The sequence below is a fragment of the Plasmodium coatneyi genome, chromosome 1 (genome assembly GCF_001680005.1).
Source record: "Plasmodium coatneyi strain Hackeri chromosome 1, complete sequence".
Lineage (NCBI taxonomy): Eukaryota > Apicomplexa > Aconoidasida > Haemosporida > Plasmodiidae > Plasmodium > Plasmodium coatneyi.
The window spans coordinates 230,803-258,182 of record NC_033556.1 but is presented as its reverse complement, the minus strand read 5'-3'; the positions used below and the strand labels follow the sequence as shown (position 1 = coordinate 258,182).

The window sequence follows — 27,380 nt, the reverse complement described above, 5'->3', positions numbered from 1 at the left end:
ATGGGGGAGAGAAAAATGGAAATCAGGACTTACGTGGATGATAACCACACCAAGTATTTAGAAGCGGTGAAGAATTACAATTCGCATATTGACGAGCTGGTGACCTTTTTCGACACGTTCGAAGACCCGTCGGCGAACCACACCAACTGGGGAAAGTTAAAATATAAAGGATACCTGCAGAAGATTTACAATCATGAAACGGAGTTGCTTCCAATATATTTGGACGACCTGAGGGAACATTTCTGCAAGGAGAACAAGGAGGCGGATTACTCCGTCTACAATGGGATAATGACCAACACGCACAGGTACATGGAGTTACTTTACTCTGCCGCCGATAAATGTTTATCCGATGAATGTTTCAAAAGGTTTGTAAAGGGTTATGGGGAGGAAGACGAAAGCGAGAAGATAAAGAGGAAGAACTTGAGGAGAATAAATAATGAAGACCTTAGTGGATATTCCACAGACGAAAGTGAAAAGGAAGCTTTTAACAACTTATTTCGTGACATGATTAAACCAATTGAAGAAATTAGACAAGAAAGGATGAAGGAGTATAAACTGCCAGCCTATTTAAGAGTCAACTTTGAAATTATCCTCATCCCAAGTTCCAGAGATTTGGTTCGAAAAATGAGAGTAGTGAATGCAGACTGTATAGGATCTTTAAGTACATTCGAATGTGAAGTTATTAGAGCTACGCAGCTGAAGCCTAGAATCCAAGTAGCCACATACGAATGTGATAGATGTCACGTTTTTGCATATAAAGCAGTGGATGGTCCATTTTTTATGCCTCTTTTTGATTGCCCCGGGTGTACAAATGTGCACGGTGTTAGAGGATCACTAAAATTTCAAGCCAAGTTAAGTAAATTTGTAAAGTACCAAGAAATTAAGGTGCAGGAATTACCTAGCCAGTTACCAGAAGGAGACATCCCCCGAAGTATGAACTGTATAATTCATGGGGAGTCCACCACTTCTGTACAACCTGGGATGTCTGTCACGCTTACGGGGGTTCTAATGCCAGTCACGAAAAGTGGATTCCAAGCATTAAAAGGGGGACTAATCGCAGAGAAGGTCTTTCACATTTATTACGTACAAAACAATAAGGAAAATTTTAACGAGCATATTGATAACTATGACAAAATTATGGAAGAAGTGCAAGCTTTAAAAAATAGCCCCAATTTGTACGAAAAATTGGCCTTTAATATTGGCCCTGAAATATATGGACATGACGATGTGAAGAAGGCTTTACTCCTGCAGCTAATCGGAGGATGCACCAGGAAAAAAAAAGATGGGGGGATGATAAGAGGGGATATACATATACTGCTCATGGGAGATCCAGGAGTTGCAAAAAGTCAGCTAATGAAGAAAGTATGTCTCATTGCTTCTAGATCAATTTACACAACAGGAAAGGGAAGCAGTTCCGTTGGTTTAACTGCAGCTGTTTTGAAGGACCCCAATACGGGGGAAACAACCTTAGAGGGGGGAGCACTCGTTTTGGCAGACAAAGGCATCTGCTGCATTGATGAATTTGACAAAATGGACGAATTTGACCGATCAGCCATTTACGAGGTTATGGAACAACAAACCGTTTCCATAGCGAAAGCTGGCCATTGTAGTAACATGCCTGCGAGGTCCTCTGTACTAGCGGCTGCCAACCCTATTAATGGCAGATACGATTGTAAGAAGTCCGTTATGTTGAACATGAATTTACCTGCTGCGCTGCTAACCAGATTTGACTTACAGTTTCTACTTCTGGACATATCTGATCGGGAGAAGGATAAAAAGCTAGCTGAGCATGTGCTGAACATTTTGAAATGCGCAGACTCTCATGATGATAAAAAGAAAAGATCCGAATTGAGCAGCGAAGGGTATGAAGAAATTGACAAAACAGTGTTGAGGGCGTTTATCCAGCTAGCCAAAAAGAAGGAACCCACGATTTCGCCAGACCTGATTCCAAAAATTACCCAGTGGTATGTTTCTTCAAGACAACTAGAATCGCAACAGGAGAGGTACAACGATACTCGTATTAATTATACAACACCGAGAGCACTGCTAGCCATTCTTCGAATATCACAGGCGCTAGCCAGACTGAGAGACAGCGATGTCATAGAGACGCCCGATTTTGAAGAAGCCATCCGATTAACGGAACAGTCCAAAGCTAGCGTCTCCCAACAAACGGAAAAAAGAAGAAGGAAAGATTCCTCCACCGAAATTATGAATATTATTAAAAGTATAAAGGAGAAAATTATGGAAAAGAAGAAAAAATGGAATGGATGGATATCGATTGAAGAAATTGAAACGCAAGCTGTAACAAAGGGGTTCACCAAAGCGCACGTTTTTAACACCATTGATAAGTACGTGGAGCTCACTGTATTCACCATCAACAAGAACAACACAGCCATTGCCTTCCCGAACGATGTTTACAATGCAGAGGATGAAGACGATTACGATGAGGGTAACAGCGACGCTGCAGACGCGCCTGAAGAGGAGGAGGAGGCGGACGCCTTCTGAGGGGGTGATCGGTTGATCGGTTGATCGGTTGATCGGTTGATCGGTTGATCGATGTTGTGGTAAAATAAAGACGGGTTAAGCGGCCATGGGATGCACAAATCAGGCATATACCCGAATGCACATCCGTCAAGCCGAAGCGGCAGGACTCAATTTCACCCATTTCTTAACGCCCCTTTTTCCCGCTTTTCCCTTTTTTTCAAACATTACATGCGCAGGCCCAGCGGCCCACGAATTTTTTTAACATTAAGAAGTTTTCCCATCTTGTAACATATGGACTAAAAAAAAGTTTATAAAAAAAAAAAAAAAAAGACGTTGCGTAGGGCTCTTCACTGCTTTATCCTTAGAGCGGGAAGTTGTTGAAGTGCGGCGTTTTTATTGCATATGTGTCCACCCTACAACTGCTCGGCGACCCTCTTGAGTTCCTCCTTGTCTGCATTTATTTTGAGGAAGGTGTTCCCCTCCTTGAGCCTCGTTTCGGTGATAACATTGTGAGACACGAACTCGACAAGAAGGGAGTTTATCCTAATGCTGGACGCTCCGACGGTAAATATTCGCTTATCCTGGAGCAAGGATTCCTTCTCCACCCCGTAGATGCCCTTTTCCAAATTTTCCAACTGGATGGACGCAATAATTTTAAAGAGTCTCTTATGATTTATACTAAGTGCATTTAATATAGTTTCTATGTTTTTCTTCACGTCTACTTCTTCGCACTTTTTATTGAACACCCATTCTGGGAGGAACTTATTCCACTGCCTCAGAATTTCGTGGCGGTAGTCTAACCACGTGTGGCACTTCACATAGTGAAAATTGATCGAGCTGATATTTTTGAAGTTCATGTTGAGCTCAAAGGAAACATCATCGATAGAGCAAACAAAGTGAATATTATCATATTGACTCATAAAAGAAAAGTATTCATAGTAGGGGTATAATTTTACGTTATCTATATTGTGGATGACAAAATAAAGGGGTAAATTAGTCTCATTTACTTTGTGTATTAATTCGTAGAGCAAATCAAAGGACTTTAAATTTTTGGACGTTTTGTACTTATAGTGGTACTCCAATATGCGTGTTATAATTTCTTCAAAGTTTATTTCCTCTTCGAATCCTAGCACAATGCATTTGTTCCCATCATTTAGGCATATGTTACAGAACAGGTTGAGGACGTGATATTTTGACCCCACTCCGTAAAGGCAAATATTTATATTATTCATTAGATAGACTTTCCACTTTATGAACTGCTTAATGTTGTAGTGGTACAGAGACCTCTTCTCCTTTATATGTGTGTGCGGCAGGTTCTTAATCAAGTATTGCAATTTTTGGACGTGATCTAAATTATCGATATTTTCCTCAATGGGAATAAAGGGGGTTAAGGATTTTATTTTATAACTCGGCTTTACCACTTCTTTTATATTCACACTAGAGTAGTAATCGTATGAGATTAATTTTTGCGTTTCCGTATCTATTATATCATCTATTTTTTCTTCATCCTCTGCCAAATCATCTGCATTTTTTTTTTTCTTCTTCTGTGTCTTTGAAATGTTTCCCATCTGTTGTTGATCCTTTGCTTCTTCATCCTCTTGCGAATTTTCTACGTCACTCTTTAGCCCCTCTGAGTAGTCACTGCTGCCTTCAATTCCGTATAACGTCGGGTCGTTGTAAATGTTCACATCGGCGTCCACGTCGGCGTCTTTATCGAAGTCGTCCAGGTATGGGTCCTCTTCTGTGCGCGTCCTTTTGTCCTTTACCCCGACTAGCTTTGCCCCCTGTTTGTTTTTTCCGCTTCCCGCCTGTTGGGAGAGGATCGTACGAGTCGTCCCCCCGATCGGAGTGGCCCTTGCTGTCAGAGATGTCCTCTCCGTCGGGGTCATCTTCATCACCGTCTTCATTTTCATCGTCAGCGTCGTCATCCTCTTGGTCCACCTTTCCGTTTGCACCTGCACCCTTCTCCCTTTTCAACTTGGCGCTGTGTATCTTCTCCCCCTTCGTCGGTGTCCTCCCCTTCGAGCTGCGTCTGCGCTTTCCCTTCTGGCGCGCTGCGATGCCCTTATCCATATGTTTGTTATGCCTCCTCTTTGATCTCTCCATCATGGACTTCCGTTTATCCTCCAACAGCTGCTTCAACTTCTCCCTCTTCTTCTTCTGTTCTGCATCGAACATGTTGGTTAAGAAGTACGGGATGATATTTTTCTCGTTCAGCTTATCATAGTCGATGTTGATAATGTCATTTATATTCATTTCGTAAGAACTGTGTAGTTTTTTTTTTTGAAGAAAATATTCTAGTTCATTTTTTGTGTGTTCTCTTAGGAAGGCAACACTTTCATTGTAAGGGTCCGTTTGGTGCTTCTCCACGTAGTTCTGTTTGAATGACTTGATGAGTCCCTCACTCATTTCATCGTCATCATCGTTGTCACCTTCGTCGTATCTATCATCGTCGCTTTCACCGCTGCCCCGTTCTGGGAGCAACCCATTCCTAGGGGTAACCCCTCCATCTGTCCCGTCCGACTGGTACGTACTGTCCACTTTGACATCGGAACTCCCGTAGGTATTTTCCGTGGTCTTCTCAGTGACCTGCTCACAGCTGCCTGTTGGAGATGGCTCCATCTTAAAGGAGCGCAACTTTTTGCTCCCCTTTTTATTAGGCAGTTTAATATCTTCATTAAAGTTTATTTTTACTTCCTCTTTACTTAAAAATTTATTCATGTTGCTTGGAATACGGACTATAAGACTGGGCATATTTTTATTGTTTTCGGTGAGATTGGTTATGAGGTATTCTTCTTTTTCGTTTTCTTCATCTTCGTCACTTCCTCCTTGCATCCGCACGACTTTTTTGGGTGAGTTCACCTGGATGCTCTGCATCATTTTGTGTGGCTAATCTACGTTGAGGAAAATTTAAGCCAACCGGGGGTTGCGCGTGCTCACAAAGGTGCAACCTCCCAAGTGACTATCAAAAATGGGACTAGCAAATTTTGTTCCCTTTTTTTTTTTTTTTTTTTTTTTTTTTTGAGCGAGATTTTTAGCGTTAGCCTTGAAAGGAGCACACACACATTTGTGCATACATGCATGCACGCAAGGAGGGGGGTTGTTACAAAATGGGGGGGAAAAAAAATAAAAGGGGCCACCTTGTTGATCATTCGTTGGGTTGGCAGTCAACATGCGTCAAACACCCATGTGTGTGATGAGGTACGTGCAAACTTTGCAATTCACAAATGCGCTGTAATATTTTTCTGGCGCATGCACAAAATTAAAGTAGGCATACAAGAGGGACGGGGAATTCCCCGCTTGGCCATCGCGTGTGTCGAGTCAAAGGGTGCTGAGAAGCGGTGCAACCAATCCGGGAGACCAAACATTGCCATGAAGAGACGCCTGTTTTTTTCCCCAACTTCGGTTGACACGTATTACTTCCCCTTTTGGTGTTCACGCCGATTGGCATGGTCACCAGGATGAACGAATTATTCTAGGTGGTTTTGCTTGCCAAGATTGTTTGGAAGCTGCGTGGCCAATTGTGTAGCTAATATTGTAGCCCCCTTTTAGCCACCCATTGCAAGCATTTTAGCTTCTGTGCCTAGCGGAAAAAGCGGAGAATATAACGAAAAGTGGAAAACCATAAAAGGGAAGTGGGAAAAAAAATAAGCAAGTTAGTCCGCTCGTTTATTTTCCACATCGGGAAAATCTCAACAGCTTTGTGAAAGGTCTCTCACTTTAGCATCCGTACCACACGTGTCTTCCCTCAATTTTTCCGCCCCTTAACCCAGTTTGAAAAACATACAGAATAGCCAATTTTTGTCCCTACGGATGACCTGCGAATGGTCCATCACTTCGCTTATTATTCCCTAGGGAAAAAAAGGAGTTTCTTTTTTTTTTTCTGCACACACTGCATAATTGCGTCTGTTTTTTTTTTTTTTTTTTCATTTCGCGCATATTGTGCAATGCGTCTACTTTTTTTATAACAAATATTCGAGTGGAGGAGTTACTGGGGAAAGGTCTCAAAGAGGAACAAAAAAAAAAAAAAAAGCGGAAAAGGAAATGAAGAAAAAGGAAGAGAAAAAAAATGCCCATAACGTATTTACAATTTATACGTCATAATACGTAGCGCCAAACGATGCAGCGCCAGTTGGGTAGAGCAATAACGTGTGTGTGTGCGGGGGGGGTATCCTCCGTGGGTCCATTCCACTGTGGGGAAGCGTGAACGGGGTGGCCAATATAATCCCCCTCCCCTTACGTTTTTCCCCTTCTCTTCATCAGTATCACGTCATAATTATAACTTTTTAAGAACGCCCTCATAACGTTGAACAGTGTTGCATACGTGTCTACATTTTCCGTGGGGGTGAAAATCACCTGCACAGCGACGGAAAAGGCTTTCGTTTCTATGATCATCGGAATAATGTAGTTAAAAAAAGGGACATTCAAATGAACGCTGACAATTTCGCTTCTGTTCAGGTCGTAAATTAAGTGGCGATTCAGTATAATGTCATACTGTTGGGGTTGCTGCGAGGTAGACACTTGCACACAGTTTTGTGTTAAGTAGCTGTAAAAGGCGTTTCCCTCCATTCCCTCCTCTGCACAAAGTAAACTAAACAGCCTTAATATCTGTGTGTACTCATTTATGTTCATTTTTTCCACGTCACTTGGGCTGTTTTTCCGAGCATTTAAAGGGCAGTTCATCCGAATGGAACTTTTTCTCCTCATATCAAAAATTAATGAAAGCATTAATTTGCGATAGACAAATGAGTACTTATAATTGTAGTACAAGTTTTTGAAGTTCTTGACAAAGAAATGTTGCATGGCAACTGTTTCGTGGAAAATCCGGTCATTCGTGAGGAAGTTCAGGTCATGCTTAAGGGTGAACGTCACGTAACTGGTGAGTAGGCGGAAATTCTCTCGGCTAAGGATGTTATTTTGGTTTTGGGGTGCTACAATGCGCTCATTCTCTACTCCGTGTGATGCACAGATGGATAGAATCGTCCCTTCTGCTTCTTCGCTGTCCCTTCGGATATTTTGCCGACCCACGGGTCTCCTTTCTTGGAGATCCCGCACGTCATTGCCACCGTTGGGGTTGCCCCCATCCGTCAGACCGATCAACAACATGTCGGAGAAATCAGTCTTCAGGTGAAGGACAATTCTGTTAAGGTTATTGACCATGGCACGGTAGTACCTGCCCTCCCCATGGTGATATTTAATATTATCGTGAAAAAGGCTCGTATGGGTGACGAGATGGATGAACACAAATCTTAGAAGTAGAAATTCGTACAAATCGTCTTCATTTATCTTTTCAAAGGGGGCACAAAAAAAACTTTCTTTCCCCACTGCATCGGTTTTGGGACCACAGGAAGGGTCTCCCTTCCGGCTGAACTTTTCGTCCATTTGATATTCCCCCGTGGAAGCGGATTTCCCATTCTGATTACCCCTTTGGTGTAGATAACGCTCAATGGTGGGATAATTCACATCCCCCTTTAGCTCCTCAAATGGGTTTTCAGCTCGATCTGCACCATTCCTCGAGAGCAGGTACTTCCTCTTAATATAGTGCAGAACCAGTAACACAATTGTGTTAGTGTGTGCACTTATCCCGTTCGTCCCTGCTCCCTTCAAAATGTAGCACTGCATCAGAGTGAGAATAGCACCGATATTCAATAAATGGATATGCGTAAGGACCTTTTTCTCGAAAATTTTTATGTCCACGATTGGAAGGAGATTCAATTCAGCTACCGTCAGAAGAATGTTGCAGAGAGAATGAAGAAGGTACTTTTCTTTTTCGAATAGATTATCCTTCCTTATAAGGTTTTCTTTCACCCTTTCTAGTAAGCTTAGAGTATTGAAGGGGAGGTCCTCTTTTCTTATGTTGAGGAGACTATACGTGAATAGGATCTTGTCTAAGTCGAAGACGTGTAGGTTAAAATGGCCCACGTCTCTTTGAAATAATCGCAGCAGGTGTTTATAAAAAGTTTTGTCTCTTGAGTCGTTTTGCATCGATGGTAGGATATCCAAAATGTGCATGTAATAGCTTTTGTTCTTCTTTGTTACCTTCTGCTTGTTCAGGCACTGTGCGGGTGGTTTCACTCTAAAGGCGTTTTCAACGGTGCCGCGTTGCCCATCCTTTGGGTGCCCTTCCAGAAGGTACGTTTCGAGGTTACAATTTGGTGGCGGTACCTCTGTAAGTGCGGCAGGTTTAGTCATGTCTTCCTTGGGTGGGTAATCCACATGCGGTTCCTTTTTGATCATTATCCCGTTGGACATGCCCACCATCTGCCTTTCCCACTTGAGATCCCCCCCATGGGTGTCGATCCAAGTTTTTCCTTCCTCCTCAAAGGAATATATCACCTTTAAACACTCGTAAATGTAACTTGATAATCGTTCCCAGTTGAGGGGGAGGTACCCCTGCTGGTTTCCACAACCACTACCACAGATGTAGAAGCACGGCTTGTCCTCACAGTAGAGAGCGTTTCTGCTAAAATATAGCTCCCTTTGGAAGTTATAAAAATGGGAAATTTTTAACAAATCTATGTAGTCCTGGATGGTTAGTGTCTGCTCCGGATTGGTTACAAGGTAAAGTACGAACAGGCACAACTCATCATTCACATGGAAGTTGTTTCCTATCAGAGATAGAGCTAGCGAAAAGGTTCTTAAAAAGCGCACATTCAAAAGGCTTTCTCTCTTTTTTTTATTCCCTAATAGGCTGTTCATATTCTTCCTCAGGTAAGAATACATATGATAAACTATTTCCACAAAATTATCGTACGTTTCACTGGCGTACTTTTTAGAGTAGTCACAGCGTAGCAGTAGTAAAGATAGGAGGTGTACATTTTGAACCTTTTGCGAAGTCATTTCGGGTGTGTTGACGAGGTGGTCTGTGAGGAGGTCAAATCGGGGGGTGCCCCTCATTGTGTCGTTCTTCAGTTGGTAAAACAGCAGGTAGTTCACGTCGGCCATGGTTAGAGGGGTGGATGTCTGTGAAGTGCTCACCATTTCGCGTGCCATGTTGCTCGGCGCTGTAACGGATGGGGTTGCTTCTCCCCCAAGTAGGGAAAGAAAAAAGGGATCGTATTTACTCACCTCGAAATTATTCACTTGTAGTAGTAGGCAGATATTCTTGCAGGACAGGCTGAAAATACCCCCTTTTAGCACCGCAAATAGGTAGTCGTATAGCAGGTTAAAAAAATGTCCCTTCAATTTTTTGTGATGTATGATGAGGACGTTTAGCAGAAGGTTCAGCTGCTCATCGTCTCTTATTTCGTAGCCGCTTCTGTTCTGATTTATGTGACTGATTTCTTTTTTTAGCAAAGCGCATATATACGTAACTATGTAACTATCCCCCTCTACCATTCTGTAGTGGCGCAAACAGTAGGATAATTTATAAACGTCTAGCAAGGTCATCGTGTTTTCCATGACAATTTTTCTTTCCCTTAGCGAGTCCCTCAATGAGGACAGCAGCCTCAGCACGTAATCGACATTTCGACGCTTAAAATTGGTACGTTTTTCAGTGTACTTATGATCTGCTGCGGCATTAATCCCATCCTCATCCATAGCCACCACCCAATTGGCAGTCCCATTCTGTGCAATGGAGCCCCCCTCTTTGCATTTCAGAAGGGAACTTTCATCATTATTTGCATCGTCACCCCATTCGGGGTCCTCTCCTCCTGGTGCACAGCCTTCATTTGCTTTCTCATTCTCCCCCCCGTGGTTCTGGTTCTTCCAGTTATGTATGACGATATCTTTCGCATCACCTACATTCGTGTAGACATGATCAGAAATGTCTTGTACGTTGTTCCTAGTAAGGTGGCTTCCCTGCCCGATGATGGAATTGTTCCCCCCGGCATAGACCCCACCAGCCTCAGTGTCGAAGGCGCTCTCTAAATCCCCTTGCTGAGCATAATACCTCCTATTCCTCACGGCCAAGTACAACAAATCGATCACTTCGGCCTCGGAGAGACAGTCCACATTTTTATAGAATATGAAGTAGAATCTATTCAGAGGGGTCTGTTCATAGTTTATCAATTTTCTGCGAATCAAAATGAGCAATTTTCTTGTTTTTTTTAATTTACTTTGATCTGAAATGTGCTCATATCTGTCCTTCTTCGTTTGTGTTTGTACCACCAGCCGTTCTGGTTTCGTGTTTAATCCTTTTAACTTTTTTAAATTTTCTACATCATCGAAGTTGAAGATGAAGTGCTCATAGGTTAAATGTTTAGAAGATGTTTTCACGCCCCTTGCTGGAATGAGTCTCTTAAATTTGCTCACGCCTTGGGTGGCTCCCCTGCGGAACATTGTCCACGTTCATTTGGCAGAGAAGTGGAAATGTGCATAAGTGCCAAATTGCAGAGGTGTGCAGTGGAACGAAGCAGAAGGTTGTGGAATGCTGCAATGTACCCGTTGTCAGGCCTCCACCTGCTTGGGTTAGCAAACTCTTCACCCTACCATTTTTAGCCAGCCGCGGTGAAGCGCTCCAGTAGCTGCGGTAGTAGTCACCTCATCAGCTAGCGAAAATTGCGCAAATTGTACCGTGCAATGATACAGAAGAAAAAAAACGATCACCTTCCACCAAATGGAGATGTTCAACGAGCGAAAGGTAAACTGGGAGGATGCAAATTTATATGAGCATACCTTTTAACATTTCGAGTTTTACGACACGTTGACCAGGCAGGAATGGGAATGCCATTGTTAACAATTTTTCTCTTGCCATTTTTTTTTTTTTTTTTTTTTTTGGTGCATTTTGCGTCTGCAAATTTGTGTAGGTTTATCTTCCTGCAGAGAACACGCGGCATAGAAGTTGCTCTTTCAAAATGGGTCTACTCGATTTACACGCAATTACTGACATAGCAGGATGGTGGCGATATGCGTCGCACTTGGAATAAACAACCGGGATACACACCAAAAAATGTAATCCTTAATGCAGCAGAAGTTGCTGCCAACTGTTCGAGGTTATCCCCCCCTCCGATCCGCAGGAAAGGAACCCAAGTTTATGTAATACCTACTCTTGCGCAGCTTAACACAGTTTTCCCTGCTTCCCCAATTTTCTGAAAAATTTCCAATAAGGTAAAAGGGTCGTGGAATGAAGTTGCATCGTTTTATGACGAGGTGGATAAACGCGATAGTAGCTTCGAGACAAACACATGGATACATGTGCAGGGCACACACACACAACTGCGCATATGTACGTGCATGCAGATAAATACAAAAATTGTTTTTCTTTATTTTGCAAATGGACGAGAAAAAAAAAAAAACAAACAAACAAACATTGCTACCAGTTGGTGTGAATGAAAAGGACGAAAAATTACAAAAAAAAATTATCGTAAAATGGGGAGGGGGACACAAATGCGCACAAGTTGTGCGTAACGGCTGGGGGATGGAAAAGAAGGGAGAACGTGGTTGGGTCATTTCTCAGACGTAGCTGCGAACTCCAGACAACTTGCGCTTCCACTTATCCTGGTAGTATCGGAAGGCCGTCGACACGTGTCTGCCGATGTAGCTCTTGAGTTGGTTGTGCGAACCTTCGCTAATGCTCATTTCGGAGGATACATTGTTCTCCCTATTGAGGGTACACATTTTGGGCGATTCAGATTGGCTTTTCTTCTTTGTAAATTTTTTTTCTTTTTTTTTTTTTCCCAAATTTGTTGATTTCATTTGTGAAATATTTAAATTCTCCTCATGTGATGTTGTGCCCTCTTGTAAAAACTGGGATATTGCCTTTTTTATATTATCTACGATATCATCGTACACGACAAAAATGTCCTTCTCCTGTTTGCTTACACTTTTGTCCTTTAAAACGGATTTAATATAAAGCGAAGTGGTGTTTACGCAATTTTGCAAAATGGTAAGTATGTCCTTTTTCATGTTACAATTCTGTTCACTTTGTTTTTCACCATTTGTGAGATGAGCAATGGGAATTTTTTTTTTTCTTATATGCTGATTCTTTTCGCCCTTCATGTCCCCCTCTTCTGCGACGTGGTCATTCGCTACCAGTTCAACGTCAGGGTACCCATTTTTTAACTGCCCTTCAAAAAATACATTTGTTTTTATGATCCTTTTTTTTAAGTGTGTGAGAATAAATTGGACTTCCTCTACAAAATGGTCTACATCGTTGTTTAGAATATTTTCCACCTTTTTGCACAACATTAAATCAAAATGGTTTTCTTCCATCGGCTCGTCCTCTCCTACCTTCTGCGTTTCATCGTAAGGGTTTCCCACATCGGAGTGTTTATACGCATCGCTATGCACTTCTACATTGCTGTTTTCCTCATATGTGTTTGTTCCCTCCACATGATTCTTTTGAGCGTAACTTGGAGGATTCTCCTTTTGCATTGTTTGATCCAGGTCCTCCGTTGAAGAGAAAGGGCCTGCGGTTATGTTTTCCAGGAAGTGGGTGGCATCGTACTGCGCCGCATATGGGACGCATGTTTCCGCTTCATCCGTGGCACAATTTTCGATCTGAATATCTTCCGAGGGGGGCAAAGGGTTGGACTCGTTGAGGTCGTTCGACTCGTATGTCTCTTCCACCTGATCGCCATTTGCACCCGTTTCTTCTGGACCTTTTTTTGAGGGTCTCTTTTTGATGATATCGTCTTGGTTGTTTAGGGCGCTTGTTTCAGCTTGATCGCTCCGTTCACTTGGGCACATATCCTCCAGGCGCGTTAAAGACTCGCATAAGGCGGTCTTCCCATGGGGTTCACTTCCTACACAGTTCCCCCCTTCTTCGTCACCCGCACTGCTAGATGTGCTTCCCCCAGCGGGTGTCTTCTCATGTGGCTTCCTCCACCTGAACGTCCCGGGGCAACTATGTGTGACGCCAAAATGCTTGAGCAGGGCGCGGTTTTGAAAGGCATGCCCCTGAGTATCCCCCCGGGAGCAAACAGATTGCAATAAAAAACTTTGAATTTTTTTACAAATGTAAAAAATCTGATGATCGTAGTTATTTCTGTCCCAAACGAAGTAAGACTTGTCAATGAATTCATGAGAAATTTTCCTGTTGCATATGGTCCACTTTATTTGATTGGCTAACAACAAGACGAAGTAGCCAAAAATATATTTATTGTTATTTTTGTCGTAACATAACATGTAGCTTTTTTTTTTATAAAACTTTTCCGTGAATTCCTCAAAATTTAATTCAACAAATCCAAATGAAAGAATTTTATATTTATTGTCTTTAAAATATTTTATGTATATTTTGATGATTTGTTTTTCATCTTTTGCTAGCGGTTCGGTAATGAGGAAGCTTAAATATAGATTAGCTATTTCCGAGTTGGTGACTTGGATGTCTTTACTTGTGCATGTCGTTTCTTTATACTTTAAATATATGACAATGTTTTTGTTTTCCATTTTTTCGAACAATTTTTTATTTAATTTTAATTTTTTAAAATATAGTACGTGCACGTAGGAGTTGCGAAACGGGCACCTTCCGCTGCTTTGTTTCGCATCAATTATGTTGTTGTTCGGAGGTGTGTGGCTGCTCATTTGGCCTCCCCTATGATGTTGCTCTTCCACCGAACTTTCCTTTTTTGCCTGTCCATCCTTCGAATAGATATCCCTCATAGATCCAATATAACTGTCACTCCATTTTCTCCTCAGCGTGTGTTTCGCCACCTTCCTGCTAACCTGTGTGTGCTCTTCTCCCTCGTCATGATACGTGGCGTCATTGTGAGGCATCTTCTTATATTTTCTCTCTGACTATGCTGAGATGAGTTTGAGTTACATGTCACCATTTAAGCGGTTCAGATGTATTGCCTTTGTGGGGATTTTGAGAGGAATGTGTCTTCACGATGGGGAGTATTTCCCTGCTTGGTGCTATTTAATATTACCAGGAAAGACTACGCGTCGTTATTTCCTGCCAGTTGGTGAGCTATACCAAAGACACGGACACACATTGCAGCGCATATAGCTGACGATGGACATGAGTCTATTTCCACACAGACGTGGATTCCTGTCGTGCGCATAGCCTTTCAGGCAAAGAAGGGGCGAACTAATTTGGCGTCTATAAATACACATATATATATGTGCGCGTGTGTCAGGACGCATTGCTATAGCTGCTCTTTCTGTTCCTTCCTAAGAATGTCACTTTAGAGAGGGTCCGAATTGATTACTAGCATGTCTGAGCACATTGGAGGGTAGGATGTGCCCCCTGGTGGTGGGATTTGTCCTTCGAACGGATGGGAGGGGAAAATTGCACCTTCGCTCTTCTTTGGCATAAAGTGCAGCGACACGGGGGGTAGGGAGGACTACTAGTGTTTAAAAAGGTGAACATATAATCGCCTTGCGGAAAGACTAAACAGTAGCATAAGCGCGTAACAGCATAAATGTGCAACCACATAACCGCGCAAATGGGTAAAAGAAAAAAAAAAAAAAAAGCGGATGCGAAAAAGAAATGAAAAAATTGCGGAGTACTGGATTAAGATATTTACAACTAACATAAAGCGCCCATCCCCTGGTTGCGCTTGAAAAGAAGGAAAAATGGTAGTAAAAAAAATTGCGCTTGTCAAGATACGTTCACTTGCAACCGTCTGGCAAATACTGTTGCTACTTGGCGTTTGGAAGCCGTTCGTCTAATGCTAAATTGTTTGTCCTTCGTGCGGCCCCCTTTATTTGGTCAGTTCGCTACTTGGTTATTTTTTTATTTCTTGCGCCATTCATCGGGCTCTCTTTTTGCCCCTTTAGCACTGCTTTTATCAGATTGCTTACGGCGGCAACTTGTTGGGGCGAATTATTCTGGTGGGAGGAAGGTACACACACGCATGCGCGTAGTTAAGCACATGCATATAGGGACACGTGTACCTCTTCGAATAGGCATGCAAATCGTGGCTTCCTATTTCGGTGCAAGCATTTCTTTCTCCGCCCTACCCTGGAAGGAGAAATGATAGTTCATTTAGACTCCTCTTCTCCGTGTTGAATGCTTCTTTTTTTTCTTCTTTTTATACTATGAAAAAAAAGAAAAAAAAGCTATTCTTTGGTAGAGCGAGGACGTATCCCTGTGTGCATGACCATGCGCATGAAAAATGGCTAAAATGTGTTGTGGGCACTTTTATTTCAATACGTCCTCTCTCCATATGACGAAACGTTTTTTGCGGACCATCTTGCGCGTTCCTTCTGTATGTTTTTAGCATCCCAAATGAGGAAACTCGTACCCGTGGGTGATGATCAACGGGCGTCGTGTCCATTTGTCCAGGCCTTGCGGGTATAAACATATTGTGCTACGTACATATGTGCTAATGCCCTAGACGCCAGTGCTCCCTCTGCAGTAACATCCATCCTAATGTCGTGTTGAGGTTCCCTATGATTTTGCACGCTTAGTTAAGGTTAATATATAAGGGTAAGTTTTACGTACATTCATCTTGCAGCGCCGTTTTTTTTTTTTTTTTTTGCGCATTTTTTGTGCGTTTTTTTTTCCCATCATTTTTTAAAGTAGAATTATGTCTCACTGGGGGATCGCCCGTTATCACTGCCGCAGGAGGCATTAGGATGATAATAGGAGATATTACCCTTTCCGGGTCGCTTCATTTTTAATTGCTTCCCCCCCCTTCTCTTCACTTACAATGAAAAAAAAAAAAAATCTATGGACGATGTATCGGGAAATCCATGAAGTAAAGGCAACAGTAGTGACAAATGGTGCAGCACGTTTTCGTTTTAGCATAATGGTGTTACCGAGGAGCGAGAAGGAAAAAAAAAAAAAAAGCACAAATGGCAGAACGAAAAATGAGAGAATAAATACAATTTTCTTAAGGAGAAATTAACAATACATATAACTCCCTCCATATGGAACTAAAAGGGCATACTGTTGTGTAATGTACGCCATGAGCATATTATATATACAGCATTAGTGAGCACGCTTATCCGGGGGGACGGAATTTGCGAAGACCTGCAACCGAAACTGACGTGAGGAACAAATATGAAGAATGAGAATTTAAGCGAAGATCCAAAAAATGTCCCTGCGGAGAACCAACATGGAGATACATTCACAAGCAAGGCAAACAACGTGAGTGAGGTAAGCGACACGGGCATGCAGAAGGAAGGTGAGAAGGATACATCAATTAGAGGAGAAAAAGGAAATCCCAAAAAAAGGGGAACAGAAGAAAATGGGGAAGATTCTTTTAGCCCGTCGTCTCCTCCTCATGTGAAGCGGAAAAAGGAATCTGAAGAGATTTCACAGCAACGGGGAGAAAAACACATGAAACGCCTCAACGAAAACGAAAAGAGAAGGGGGGGTGTTCCCGACGAAGGAGAATCAAACAGTCGCAAAAACAAGAACGGAGAGAAAAAAATAATCATTGACAAGAATAATCTTTTCCACGAAATAAACATGTTGTTAAAAAAAAAATTAAAAATTAGTGATGCAATAAAAATTGACTTATTTTACAAAGACAATTGCACACAGATAAAACCCTACGCCATTTTTGACGAGTATAAATATGTTAATATAGAAAATAAAATAAACTTAGAGATAGTAAATTTTTTGAGGAGGAGCTTACAGAGTGACAGGAAGGATTTCCTGTCCATACATAGCAGCGTAGTGGAGCTGCGAGGAAGCTTCAATGATGAGCTAATAAACCTACCAATTGTTAATCAAATTATTCTGCAGAAAATTAGTAACAATAATTACAAGTACAAATTTAATATCGACACCGATGTGCTGAACTACATTTATGTCGATCTGTTTAAAATTCATAAAAGTAAATATAAGTTCAAAATTTTGGAAAAAAAATATGAACTGGAGGAGTGGTACTATTACGACACAAGGAAGGATCGACGCAAAGGGGGGGGAACCCCTCAGCTGATTGGTGAGGCAACTGCTGCGGAGGGGGGTGACGTGCCGAAGAACGAAGGGGCGGATCAAAAGCGTGAGGAAGATAAGAACGATCACCAGACACGCCACGAAAGAGCGAGTCAACAAAGCGACCAGGAGGAGAACAGCACATCCAGCGAATCGAACGAAAGTGACGCACTGATAAATTTGTATAACGAGGAAAAGAAGAAGGAGGAGATGCATTTGCTCAATGGGAAAACAAGGAAGAAAAAGAAGAAAAGGAAGAAGAGGAAAAAAAAAATTGTTGATAAGGACAAGGTATACATGGAAAAGTTAAAAAAGCTAGTTGAAGAGGACAGCGATCATGAAGATAATCCCACGTCAAGTGACCACAACTCTGCCGAATCGGATGACTCGTCTAATGACAGAAATCAGATTTTGTATAGGAGGAAAATAATATATTCGAGGGATGGTGACGGGACGGTAATAAGCGCGTTTAAGGAGGTGGAAAACGACACTGTCTGTGTTTATTACCCGAACAGTTCATACAACCAGTGTCTGAATTTGAGTTCGTTTGAGCCTCTGCTGGGGGGTGGAGCAGCCTCTGCGGTCGACTCCACCGAAATGCCTTCCACCGATGGTGTACACCGCCGCAAGTATGACATATATGAGCACAAAAATGGGCAAAGCAGCGTGGGAGTCATCGGGGGGAACCACGCAGGAGAAGCACCCAACCTAGACGCTCTGGATGAAGAGAACATAAAGATAAAAAAAAGATACGTGAGGGACATCTCAATTTACAATTTCTGTTGCGATGAAAAGTACAAGGGATGTAGCCTATTTTTACATGTGGCGAAAAATAAAAAATTGAAAAATGTGAAAATAGACTACAACATTGACTACTCCGATTTTTCCAACAATTTGGATATCATCAAAATGTACGAAGTGAAGGGCGAGGGCAGTTCGAATGCCAAGGGGGGGGAGAATAAACGAAAGGACGTGGGGAAGCTGTTCGAGTTGGAGAAGGACTGGAAGGTGAACGTGGATATCTACGTCGACATTGAGAGGGTTGTGCGGGAGTTCAGGAAGCGGGAAGAGGGGAGTGATATTCTCCAGATTGGCGGCGTGATGGCCGACGGTGACCAAGGTGACGATCGCCGTGACAAGTTCGGTAATAGGCAAGGCCCATCGAATAAACTGGACTACGTGATATACAACTTTTACAAAAACTTCGAGTGCCTAATCAACTTAATGAACAAGCTGAAGAATAATAGCACCAAGTTCGATTACTTCTACCCGAAGATGATAGGAGACGTGAATGAAGAAATCAGGAAGCACTACGATAAGAAAAAAGTTATTTTGTTGAAAAAGTCCAATATTAAATATATTCGCATTTTTAACAATGAGGTGAAAAGAATAATGATCCTGTTCTTTGTGCCGTATGGCTCCAAAATCTTGGACCTTGCATGCGGCCATGGACAAGACATGCTCAAATACAACACGGTGAAAAATAAGGTCTATGTTGGACTGGACATCTCCAAGAAGGAAATCGAGTTGGCCAAGGAACGCTTAAGTCAGAATGATGTAAAAGGCTTGTGTAATCTTGACAACTTTTTATTTCTCCAAGGGGATATTTTAAATAATAAATTTTTCCGAAAATGGAAAAATAAAAATATCACATTTGACATAATTTCGATAAATTTGGCCATGCATTACGTGGTGTACAATGAGAAGTCTTCTAAAAAATTTTTTAAGATTATCGAAAATTTTTTGGAGAGTGAGGGCTTGCTGCTGGCGACCACCATTTCGACCATCACGCTGACTGACTTTTTGATGAAGCGCTCCGTCACGGAGGTCGTTAACGGTTAGTGCGGAAAGTGGTAGATGAACCACACATTGCCACTGAGCGCATATTGCCGTTCATCACATGTTGCTGCTTACCGCATGTTTCTTTTTGCCCCCCCTGCAGACTCCATCACGCTGACGCTAGAGAATGACCTGTTCACGATCCGATTCGACCAAGAAAATCTCCTCAAAATTTTCAAGAATAAAATGTGCCTAGAAGAATTCGTAGAATTCGTCAACAGCAACAGCACAGTGTCTCAGGTGAAATACGACTATTTCCACAAGTTGATAAAAAACGCCTTGGAAAACACGTTGGGCATCAAGTATTATTTTTACCTATACGATACCATTGACGCGAATGAATTTGTCATTCCACAGAAATATTTAAAAGATAAGTTGCAAGAACTGAACATGGTTGAGCTATTCAATAACAGCGCCATCATGTTCCTTCATTACATCACCAACAATCTAGAGACATACGACAAGTACCAAAATATAAACTACTTTAACTTAATCAATAAAACTATCGATAAGTACATTTTTGACGATATTAAAATGCGGCTTAATAAAATTCATGGCTATAATAGGGACTCCCAAATTTATTTTGACATTTGTTCTTTGTACCATGTGTATGTTTATAAGAAGAATTTCGATGCGTCCATATTGGGGGTGGTGTAAAAGTCTATTAAAGAAGGGCCTTTCTTGTTGTGCCTCCTGTGGGGCCCTCTTTCCCTTGACCCTTCTTTAATGGACTTTTTTTTTTTTTTTTGTGTCCAAAATATATGAATGTGTGCAGTTCAATTTTTGTTTTCCCAAATGGGTGTGAAGCCTTACCGAAGTTGTTCCCTGGGGAGCGCGTTCGGTTGGCTTCAGTCCAGTGTTCCCCAAAGTAGCCCACACGAAGCCTACTTTCTTAATAAATTTCCTCCGTTTATAAGTGCACCCCCGCTTCTGCGCACGAACGTTCACGCTTCTCTTTTGAAAACCCTTTTTAATTAGTTAAGCGTTTTAAATGCGCCGTTTGGTAGTTAATCAGATAAGCGGGACACACCATCAAAAACATTTGGCGTGTACCATTCCCCTGTGCAGCGCAACAGCGGTGATGAGAATGGCACAAAATGTGCGAACATGCATGATGGTATTATGTACCGCTAGAAATGTAAGCGAAAATGACAAACGGGTGAACAACAGTTGGTGGGGGATGTCACATGTGACGCTGCAAAGTATCGCATACCAGCACGTGAAAAAAATTGCCGCACCGTTTGTTAATTTCTCAATATAGTGCTCAACGGTTCAAGCTTAAAATAAAATATAGTAAAAAAAAAATAAAAATAATGATAAAAATGAAAATGAAGATAAATATGTTACCCTTTTCGTACTTGAGGGGCCGTTCCACACTCCTTGCTTCCCCCCGATTGGCTCCTTTTATAAACGAATTCAAGCCGTCAAAAGGTGCGTCGAGGTGGATTCGACATTACGCCGTGTGGAAGAGGGGCTGAAAAAAAGTGAACACTAATGTGGGGTGAATAACGCAAAGGTGCTGAATTGAGGACCCATCCGAACCTGAAACATACATGGTGCGTCATCCTCTGGGAGGAAACACCAACAGGGATTGAACAAAACGGTGCAGCTAAATTAAGCAAAAATGGTTTTCGATGATTCCCCTTCGAACGTAACAAAATCGACATGATAGGAGTTTGAAGCGTGCCCTAACATGAAGCATTGAAACGGTACGATGCGTAGGCGCTTGTGCAGATCGCCTACACATCGATGACCCCCGGACCGCGCCACCCCAACCGGATCACATATAAAAAAAAAAAGAGAAGAAAAAATAGAGGTATGGGGAAAATATGAATATCAATGGCAACTTAACATTTCTCCTCGTCCTTGTAGCCATGTCTATTACTATTAACTGCAAACGCATCACAAACGCTGGGAGATCTTTTTTTTTGTGCAAAAGTGTCAAACGGGTCAGCAAAAATTATTTATGTTCTTACATAAAAAAGGATGTAGAGAATTATTCCAAGTATTTTAAAAACTCCTGTTCACTGATACTGTCTTCTGGGACGGGGGGGACAGAGGCGTGTGATTTCTGCAGCATGCTATACAATATGTACATGAAGTACTTGTCAAAATTGAAAAACAAAAAAAATATTAAATACGAAGTGATCGATTTAAGCAAAAACGAAGTGGGGATAAAAAAAGTGGAAATAAAAATCGATGGAGAATATAGCTTTTACAATTTCGTATCAGAAAAGGGGATTCACAGGATGGTTCGCAATTCCCCATTCAATGCACAAAATAAAAAAATGACGTCTTTTGTAAAAGTCGATGTGATCCCCACGCTAAGTTACAACGACACCAATGTAATCAACTTTTTAAACATTGCAGAAGGTAGTTCTATCCCCGTGAAAAAAACCCTGAACAGTCGAAATATTAATGTGAATGAAATTCCACTCAACAAGAGCGATTTGGTCATTCAGACCATGCGGTCAGGAGGAAAGGGGGGACAAAATGTAAACAAAGTCGAAACGGCTGTGCGGATCTTGCATAAACCAACAAACATTTCGGTGAAGGTATCAAGTGAGAGGTCACAGATTCTTAACAAACGAATTGCATTAAAAACGATATATGAAAAGCTCCTATACATGCAGCTGGAAGCTTTGAAGAACAAAAAATATGAATTTTCAAATAAAAGCCTAACCCATTTTGGGGAACAAATTAGGAATTATATTTTGTATGGAAATAAAATGATAAAGGACACACGGACGGATGTCTTCTCGACCGATGTCGATAGGGTTTTGTCTCAGGGTGAAATTGAGCTATTTGTAGATGCGTATAAGAAGTATCTTTGAAAGGGGGAAATGGGGAAATGGGGAAAAGGGTGTGTGGGTGGAAGGAACCCTGCTGAGCATTACGTCAGAGCGATGAACGAATCGATCAGAAAATTTTTGCTCCAACGGGGGAAAGAAAACGTGGGAAGGAAGCACGCATATGTGAACACTCCCATTGGCATATGCAGCGAAGACGAAAAACTATTCCCGAGTTGCTGAGCAGACTGTGGGTTCCTTTCCAAATTGTTGGCTTTCCCCTCTGAGCGTTTAATGTGTAACAACAGAAGACCCCTTTTTGTTCTCCCTGTTGGTTAGCTATAGTGTAAAATACGAGAAGCAGATCGGGAGAAACACTTTTCTAATTGAGGACAGCTTCGTGTGTAGGGGAAAAGAGGAGAATCTCCAAAATGGAAAATAAAAAAGCAAGTGTAAAAGAAGGGGGAACAGAATAGCTAATATTTATGTGCACGGTTGGACGTACACTTTTTTTCCACCTATTATTTTGTCCCCTTTTTTTACCATTTTTTTCTGTTTCCCTATTCGTTCGCCCCTCTTTTGCAACGCATGCGAAGTGGTCACCTACACCCTTTGCGATATCATGTGAGGTGTAATATTAGCAAACAACAGTTAACAGAGGAAGAGGAAAAACTTCCATTCGTCCGCTTCATTTCCCACGTTTGCTTCTCCCCGTTGGAGCAAAAATTTCCGATCGACAATTTCGGCTCTCTGGCAGTGCTGAAAAAAATTGTCATATATGTATATATGTGCATATATATATATATATTTTTTTTTTTTTTGTTCTTTTTTTTCACCCCCATTTAAACTGTTTTTAAAAATAAATGAACGTCCTCTAATTTTACGCAGAATAAATGTGCCAATAGATGAGCAGAGTTTTACACATCCCCGTGGAATATTTTCATCCCCTAGGATTGCCGCAAGCGTGAAGTTCCCGAGCGGCAGTGTGTGGTTAAAACGTGTTGGGAAAATAAGTTGGCACATGGGGGAGGCGTAACGCAGCGAATGGTCCTATGGAGGTTTTTTCCTGTGATTAGTGGTCCACTCCTTTTTAGCTGCCCCGCGCAAATATGTGCATGCACTAATGGGTGTATTGCCAAAGGTTTGAGTACACACTCAGTGGAGGAATCTTCTTCACCCCCCCTTTAAGAGGGAAAACATCCACGGTGTAGAAGTGGTACACATACAATTGCCCCCCCTACCTCCATATCATTACACTGTGTTTTTTATTTACCATTCCGATTTGTTCACTTCCACACGAATACAATGAAACGAACAAAATGCAGAAGCTTCTGAGCAAATGTTTAAGTGGCAACAACTCGGACAATGAAACCATTGGGGAGGAAGGACTTTTAAAAACATGTAAGATTGTAATAGGCTTGGGAAACAACCTAGATGAGGTAAACTGTATGAACATTGAACAGGTAGACAATGACTTCTTGTGTGGGTTTGAACATTACGCGAAGAAAAACTCCACAGAAGCCATACGAATGAGTAGACTGAACGGAAGCACACAAACATATATCTCTAACCTGAATGAATACTGTGAGAACCATTTTAATGAAATGTTTAACATAGAGTATGTAGATTTTTCGTTATCATTTTACGAAGTCATTTTTTTAAACTTCTTCAGTTCGTTCAACCAAAAGGAAGGGAGAAAAAAAAAAGAAAAAACATTATGGGAAGATAACATATACGTAATGAACAGATTTTACCAAAAAATGAAAACTCAAAAGTATGTTCTGCTTCATAAAGCTAATTCAATTCCTCATAAGAAGAAGAAGAAAAAAAATGTAAATTACAAAAATGGGGATGCATTCCTGTGTAGTGACAACATGATTGCCATTGCCGATGGAGTTTCTTCCATTAAAAATAGTGGAATAAATGTAGGCAATTTTTCAAATGAGCTTTTGAAAAAATGCTTAAATTTATATCTACACAGGTGTGTCAACAGTGCACTATTTGAGGAACAAAATCGGGTCGTCTTCGATCAGTACAGTATAAAACATAAGGAAGAGGAAGTGCTTAAGCCAATTGTATGTAGAAGCGCGTGCTCGTCTAACTTTTTAGGAGCCTCCACACTATTGCTCTCATCTGTAGAGAATGAAAAGCTGCACATTTGCACAATTGGAGATTGCCAAATGTTGATACTACGATTTAGGAAGAATTGTCTCCCAGATAAACGCATCCGAGCGGTGCAGAGCAACATGGGAGACAATCAACTTTTGGGAAATTCTTCCAAGCGGGAAAGTGCTTTCGAGGACACGCTGCAAGATGGTACTTATGCAGATATGTGTAATGACCCCCCCGATGAGGAGACAATTGGGGACCCCTTAGATGCAACTGAGCAGGGTTTTAAATCGAAGAGGTATAACTTGCGAAGAGGACCCCCTCTTAGTACACCCCATGTGGGCAATAGCAAAAATGTTGCTCCTGACCACAGCGCGAAGGGGGGCAAATTCAAGCTAAAAGGGCTGTATGCACAGAGGAAGGAGCTTTACAAAAAAGACCTCTTTAGAGAGGGAAGAGGCGGTAAAACTGAGCCGCACGACTGCAAGTTTGTTACATTATACATGGAAGAGGTACTGACTGGAAATACGTGTGAACAATTTGAAGCGTACTTGGCTTATAAAAATTACAAAATAGGAAATTTAACCTTTGTCGTGAAGGAGGAAGAGGATTGTCCCCCTGGAGCTACACTCTCTGACACAATTACGGGTAATTCTAATACAAAGACGGCAGGTCTCCCAGGCGAGAAATATTCTCACACGACCGAGAGTGACTGGTACGAAAATGAAAACCAGCCACTTTCGACAATGAGCACCATGGATGAGAGTGGGTATAGAAATTTGCTGCGTTTTTTTGACATAGATAGGACAGACATTTCGGCCCTTGACAGGGGGGAGGATTACCCAATGTGTGTTGAGGAAAGACCCACAGAGGGGAATAACCACCTCGAAATGGAAACCGCCATGAACAGAAGCTGGAGTGAAGAAAACAGCCAAAAGGGTGCCCCAATTAACCATTTTAATAACTACCGATTTAGGTGTTACGACGCGCATAAGAAGCACTTTGATATAATTTACAAGTCGAAAGTGCAGCAACATTATTTTAACTGTCCTTTCCAAATAACGTTCATGCCTTCTACTCTGGGAGGTCGCGTGGAGAGGAAAGCGTCCAATGGGGGAACATATGCAAACAAGCTGGACCAAGGCAGTAGGGTTAAAATGAGCACATATAACGACATCATTTCAAAGTGCATCAGGTACTGCGAATACGCCACGGCTGACATAAAAAATAATGACATAATTGTAAGTGGAAGTGATGGACTGTTCGACAATTTGTACGATGATGACATTATGGAAATTTTGTTCAATAACTTCTATACAGTTAAGAGCAACGAATTTGTCCAACTGAAGGAAGTTTACAACTTTTACGATGAGTGTAACAGTGTATTACGCAAGGTGAAGGACATCATTTCGGGAGACTGGCACAAGGGGGAAAATCCGGAACGCACATTTTCTGCTGCGATAAATCAGTCTTCCGATGTGGATGTTAATACGGACCACGGGGAGGAGCTCAAAGGGGAAGATAAACCCAATGCGGTGGATGGTGAGTCACCCGGTACTCACCGTTCTGAGGGGAATAATAAAGGAAAGATGACAATGAAGGGGAGGGTGAACAAATCGGAGATCATCCCAGATGGAAAACAAAGCGCAGCAGATGGTGAAATGGATGGAAGGGGGGGAAATACGGACCTGTTATCAGGAAAGATCAACTCCTTCGATTACACACGTGGACGACGAAATAAGACAAACGCCAGTGAGAACAACTTGGATGAACAAAGGAAGAAAGAGAAGGAACGAAGTTACTTCTTCAGCAAAAAGTATAAGAGCAATATAAGCACGGCTATGCTTCGGTTGAAATTTCCCTCTAAAATAAAGAGCATGTTCTCGATGAGGTCGAAGGGGGGGAAAAGCGAAATAGGCGAATCAGACCGGGGAAAGGACCTCACAAAGGCGGACAAAAATAGAAACAAAGAGCAACACCGTGAAACGGGGCCAAAACGAAATTTACATGAAGTTAAAAAGGGTGCAAATAACCTCCTTGTCCAGAAAAAAGAAATTGATTACGAAGGCAACAGCAGTTATTCTGGACATTCCTTGGGGTCATTAAATCGAAAGAACCTCAATGTTGGGGCGTCTTTAAAGAACGATGACCATTTGGGTAGTCCCTCTGCAAGTGACGCATATTCAGATGACCTCAAGTTGGACAATGAGGGTAACTCGAAAGTGGTCTGCAATTCCAATGCGGAGCGAAAAGCACATGGGCTCAAAGGGGTAGACAATCTTGCTAACCGTAGGGGCGACAACTGTGGCTTTACCAACGGGCAGACTGACTGTCCTGGAAATGCCCGTACGAATGTACTCCAGCGGGGGGCACGCCAAAGGACAACGGAAATTATCGCAAACGATCGGGTAAGCCCCTTGAGGAGGGAAAAAACGAACGACACGGATAAGTGGATAACAGAGCAGAATACACTTCCTGGTAATTCAGAGCACGATAGCTATCGAACAAGTGGTATAACAAGCGGAGGAGAAAAGAAAAAAAAAAAAAATTATTGTGCAAGGCAAAATAAACTGTGGCACTTTTGCATACGAGTCAACCGATTTTGTCCTCTTCGACGAAAGTAACAACATTTACTTAAACACGAAGAAGGCATGCGATGAGATTGTGCAGCTGTCCAGCATTTTAGCCAACCAAGAGCTGAACAAAACTTTACTAAGGAAGAGAAGGAAGAAATACAACGCGCAGCATGGAAATATGAGTAGTAAAGGAAAAGAAAGCGGTCCTGACAATGCCCACATGTGTGATGCGTTGGTGAAAAATAAAAATGATAAGCACCCTTCCAGCGATGCCCCTCCAACAATGTACGAAAAAGAAACGCACTTGTTCGATAAAGTTAACTACGATGATATACAATCAAACAAGTCCAGCGATAAAATAATTTTAACCCCCATATCGGAGTTCATCTTTGATAAGTACAAAAAATACTTTAACATGGGGAAGCCGGACGATATAACTGTCGTCCTTTCCGTCGTGAAGGAGAACAAATACATTTAACGGAAAAAAAAAGACATTTATTTTTTTTCCTACACATTTGTTTGGGTAACTTTTCAACCCTCCTTGTTTTGTCTGCTACGTTGCATTTTCCTGTTTTTGTGTTTTTTCTTCCCATGCGGTATGTGCTGCACGGTTAAAAATGAACTTTTTAAAAAGTGGCATATTCGCAAAAGTGACGAAACGGGTCCCCATGCGTCCGCATTCGTGCAAACACAATTACGTTTGTCCAAAATGAAGAAGGCTCACGGGGAGTTATGTCAACAAAACAAGGTTAGAACACGTAAAAAAGGGAAAAGCTAAGGACGAGGAAGGCAGAATTATGTTCATCAAACGTT

The 27,380-nt window shown here is 41.8% G+C and overlaps 7 protein-coding genes across 7 annotated transcripts; 4 read left to right on the top strand and 3 right to left on the bottom strand.

The window, feature by feature from the left end:
* PCOAH_00000470 (DNA helicase) lies at positions 1 to 2,505 on the top strand (the record flags this gene model as incomplete). Its single annotated transcript, XM_020056868.1, has 1 exon — positions 1 to 2,505. One exon carries the CDS (start codon positions 1 to 3, stop codon positions 2,503 to 2,505), a length of 2,505 nt encoding a protein of 834 aa, XP_019912437.1.
* A 392-nt stretch (positions 2,506 to 2,897) lies between these two features.
* PCOAH_00000460 (Origin recognition subunit) lies at positions 2,898 to 5,364 on the bottom strand (the record flags this gene model as incomplete). Its single annotated transcript, XM_020056867.1, has 2 exons — positions 2,898 to 4,284; positions 4,313 to 5,364. The coding sequence occupies 2 exons, from the start codon at positions 5,362 to 5,364 to the stop codon at positions 2,898 to 2,900; spliced, it is 2,439 nt and encodes an 812-aa protein (XP_019912413.1).
* Positions 5,365 to 6,720: 1,356 nt separating this feature from the next.
* On the bottom strand, positions 6,721 to 10,764 carry PCOAH_00000450 (Uncharacterized protein; the record flags this gene model as incomplete). The annotated part of the gene is made up of 1 exon (XM_020056866.1): positions 6,721 to 10,764. The coding sequence occupies one exon, from the start codon at positions 10,762 to 10,764 to the stop codon at positions 6,721 to 6,723; it is 4,044 nt and encodes a 1,347-aa protein (XP_019912387.1).
* A 1,113-nt stretch (positions 10,765 to 11,877) lies between these two features.
* Positions 11,878 to 14,139, bottom strand: PCOAH_00000440 (Uncharacterized protein; the record flags this gene model as incomplete). The annotated part of the gene is made up of 1 exon (XM_020056865.1): positions 11,878 to 14,139. The coding sequence occupies one exon, from the start codon at positions 14,137 to 14,139 to the stop codon at positions 11,878 to 11,880; it is 2,262 nt and encodes a 753-aa protein (XP_019912579.1).
* A 2,233-nt stretch (positions 14,140 to 16,372) lies between these two features.
* Positions 16,373 to 19,750, top strand: PCOAH_00000430 (mRNA-capping enzyme; the record flags this gene model as incomplete). The annotated part of the gene is made up of 2 exons (XM_020056864.1): positions 16,373 to 19,091; positions 19,197 to 19,750. The coding sequence occupies 2 exons, from the start codon at positions 16,373 to 16,375 to the stop codon at positions 19,748 to 19,750; spliced, it is 3,273 nt and encodes a 1,090-aa protein (XP_019912552.1).
* Positions 19,751 to 20,922: 1,172 nt separating this feature from the next.
* On the top strand, positions 20,923 to 21,927 carry PCOAH_00000420 (Peptidyl-trna hydrolase; the record flags this gene model as incomplete). The annotated part of the gene is made up of 1 exon (XM_020056863.1): positions 20,923 to 21,927. One exon carries the CDS (start codon positions 20,923 to 20,925, stop codon positions 21,925 to 21,927), a length of 1,005 nt encoding a protein of 334 aa, XP_019912528.1.
* A 1,274-nt stretch (positions 21,928 to 23,201) lies between these two features.
* On the top strand, positions 23,202 to 27,045 carry PCOAH_00000410 (Uncharacterized protein; the record flags this gene model as incomplete). Its single annotated transcript, XM_020056862.1, has 2 exons — positions 23,202 to 26,563; positions 26,613 to 27,045. 2 exons carry the CDS (start codon positions 23,202 to 23,204, stop codon positions 27,043 to 27,045), a joined length of 3,795 nt encoding a protein of 1,264 aa, XP_019912499.1.
* Between the last annotated feature and the right edge of the window lie 335 nt (positions 27,046 to 27,380).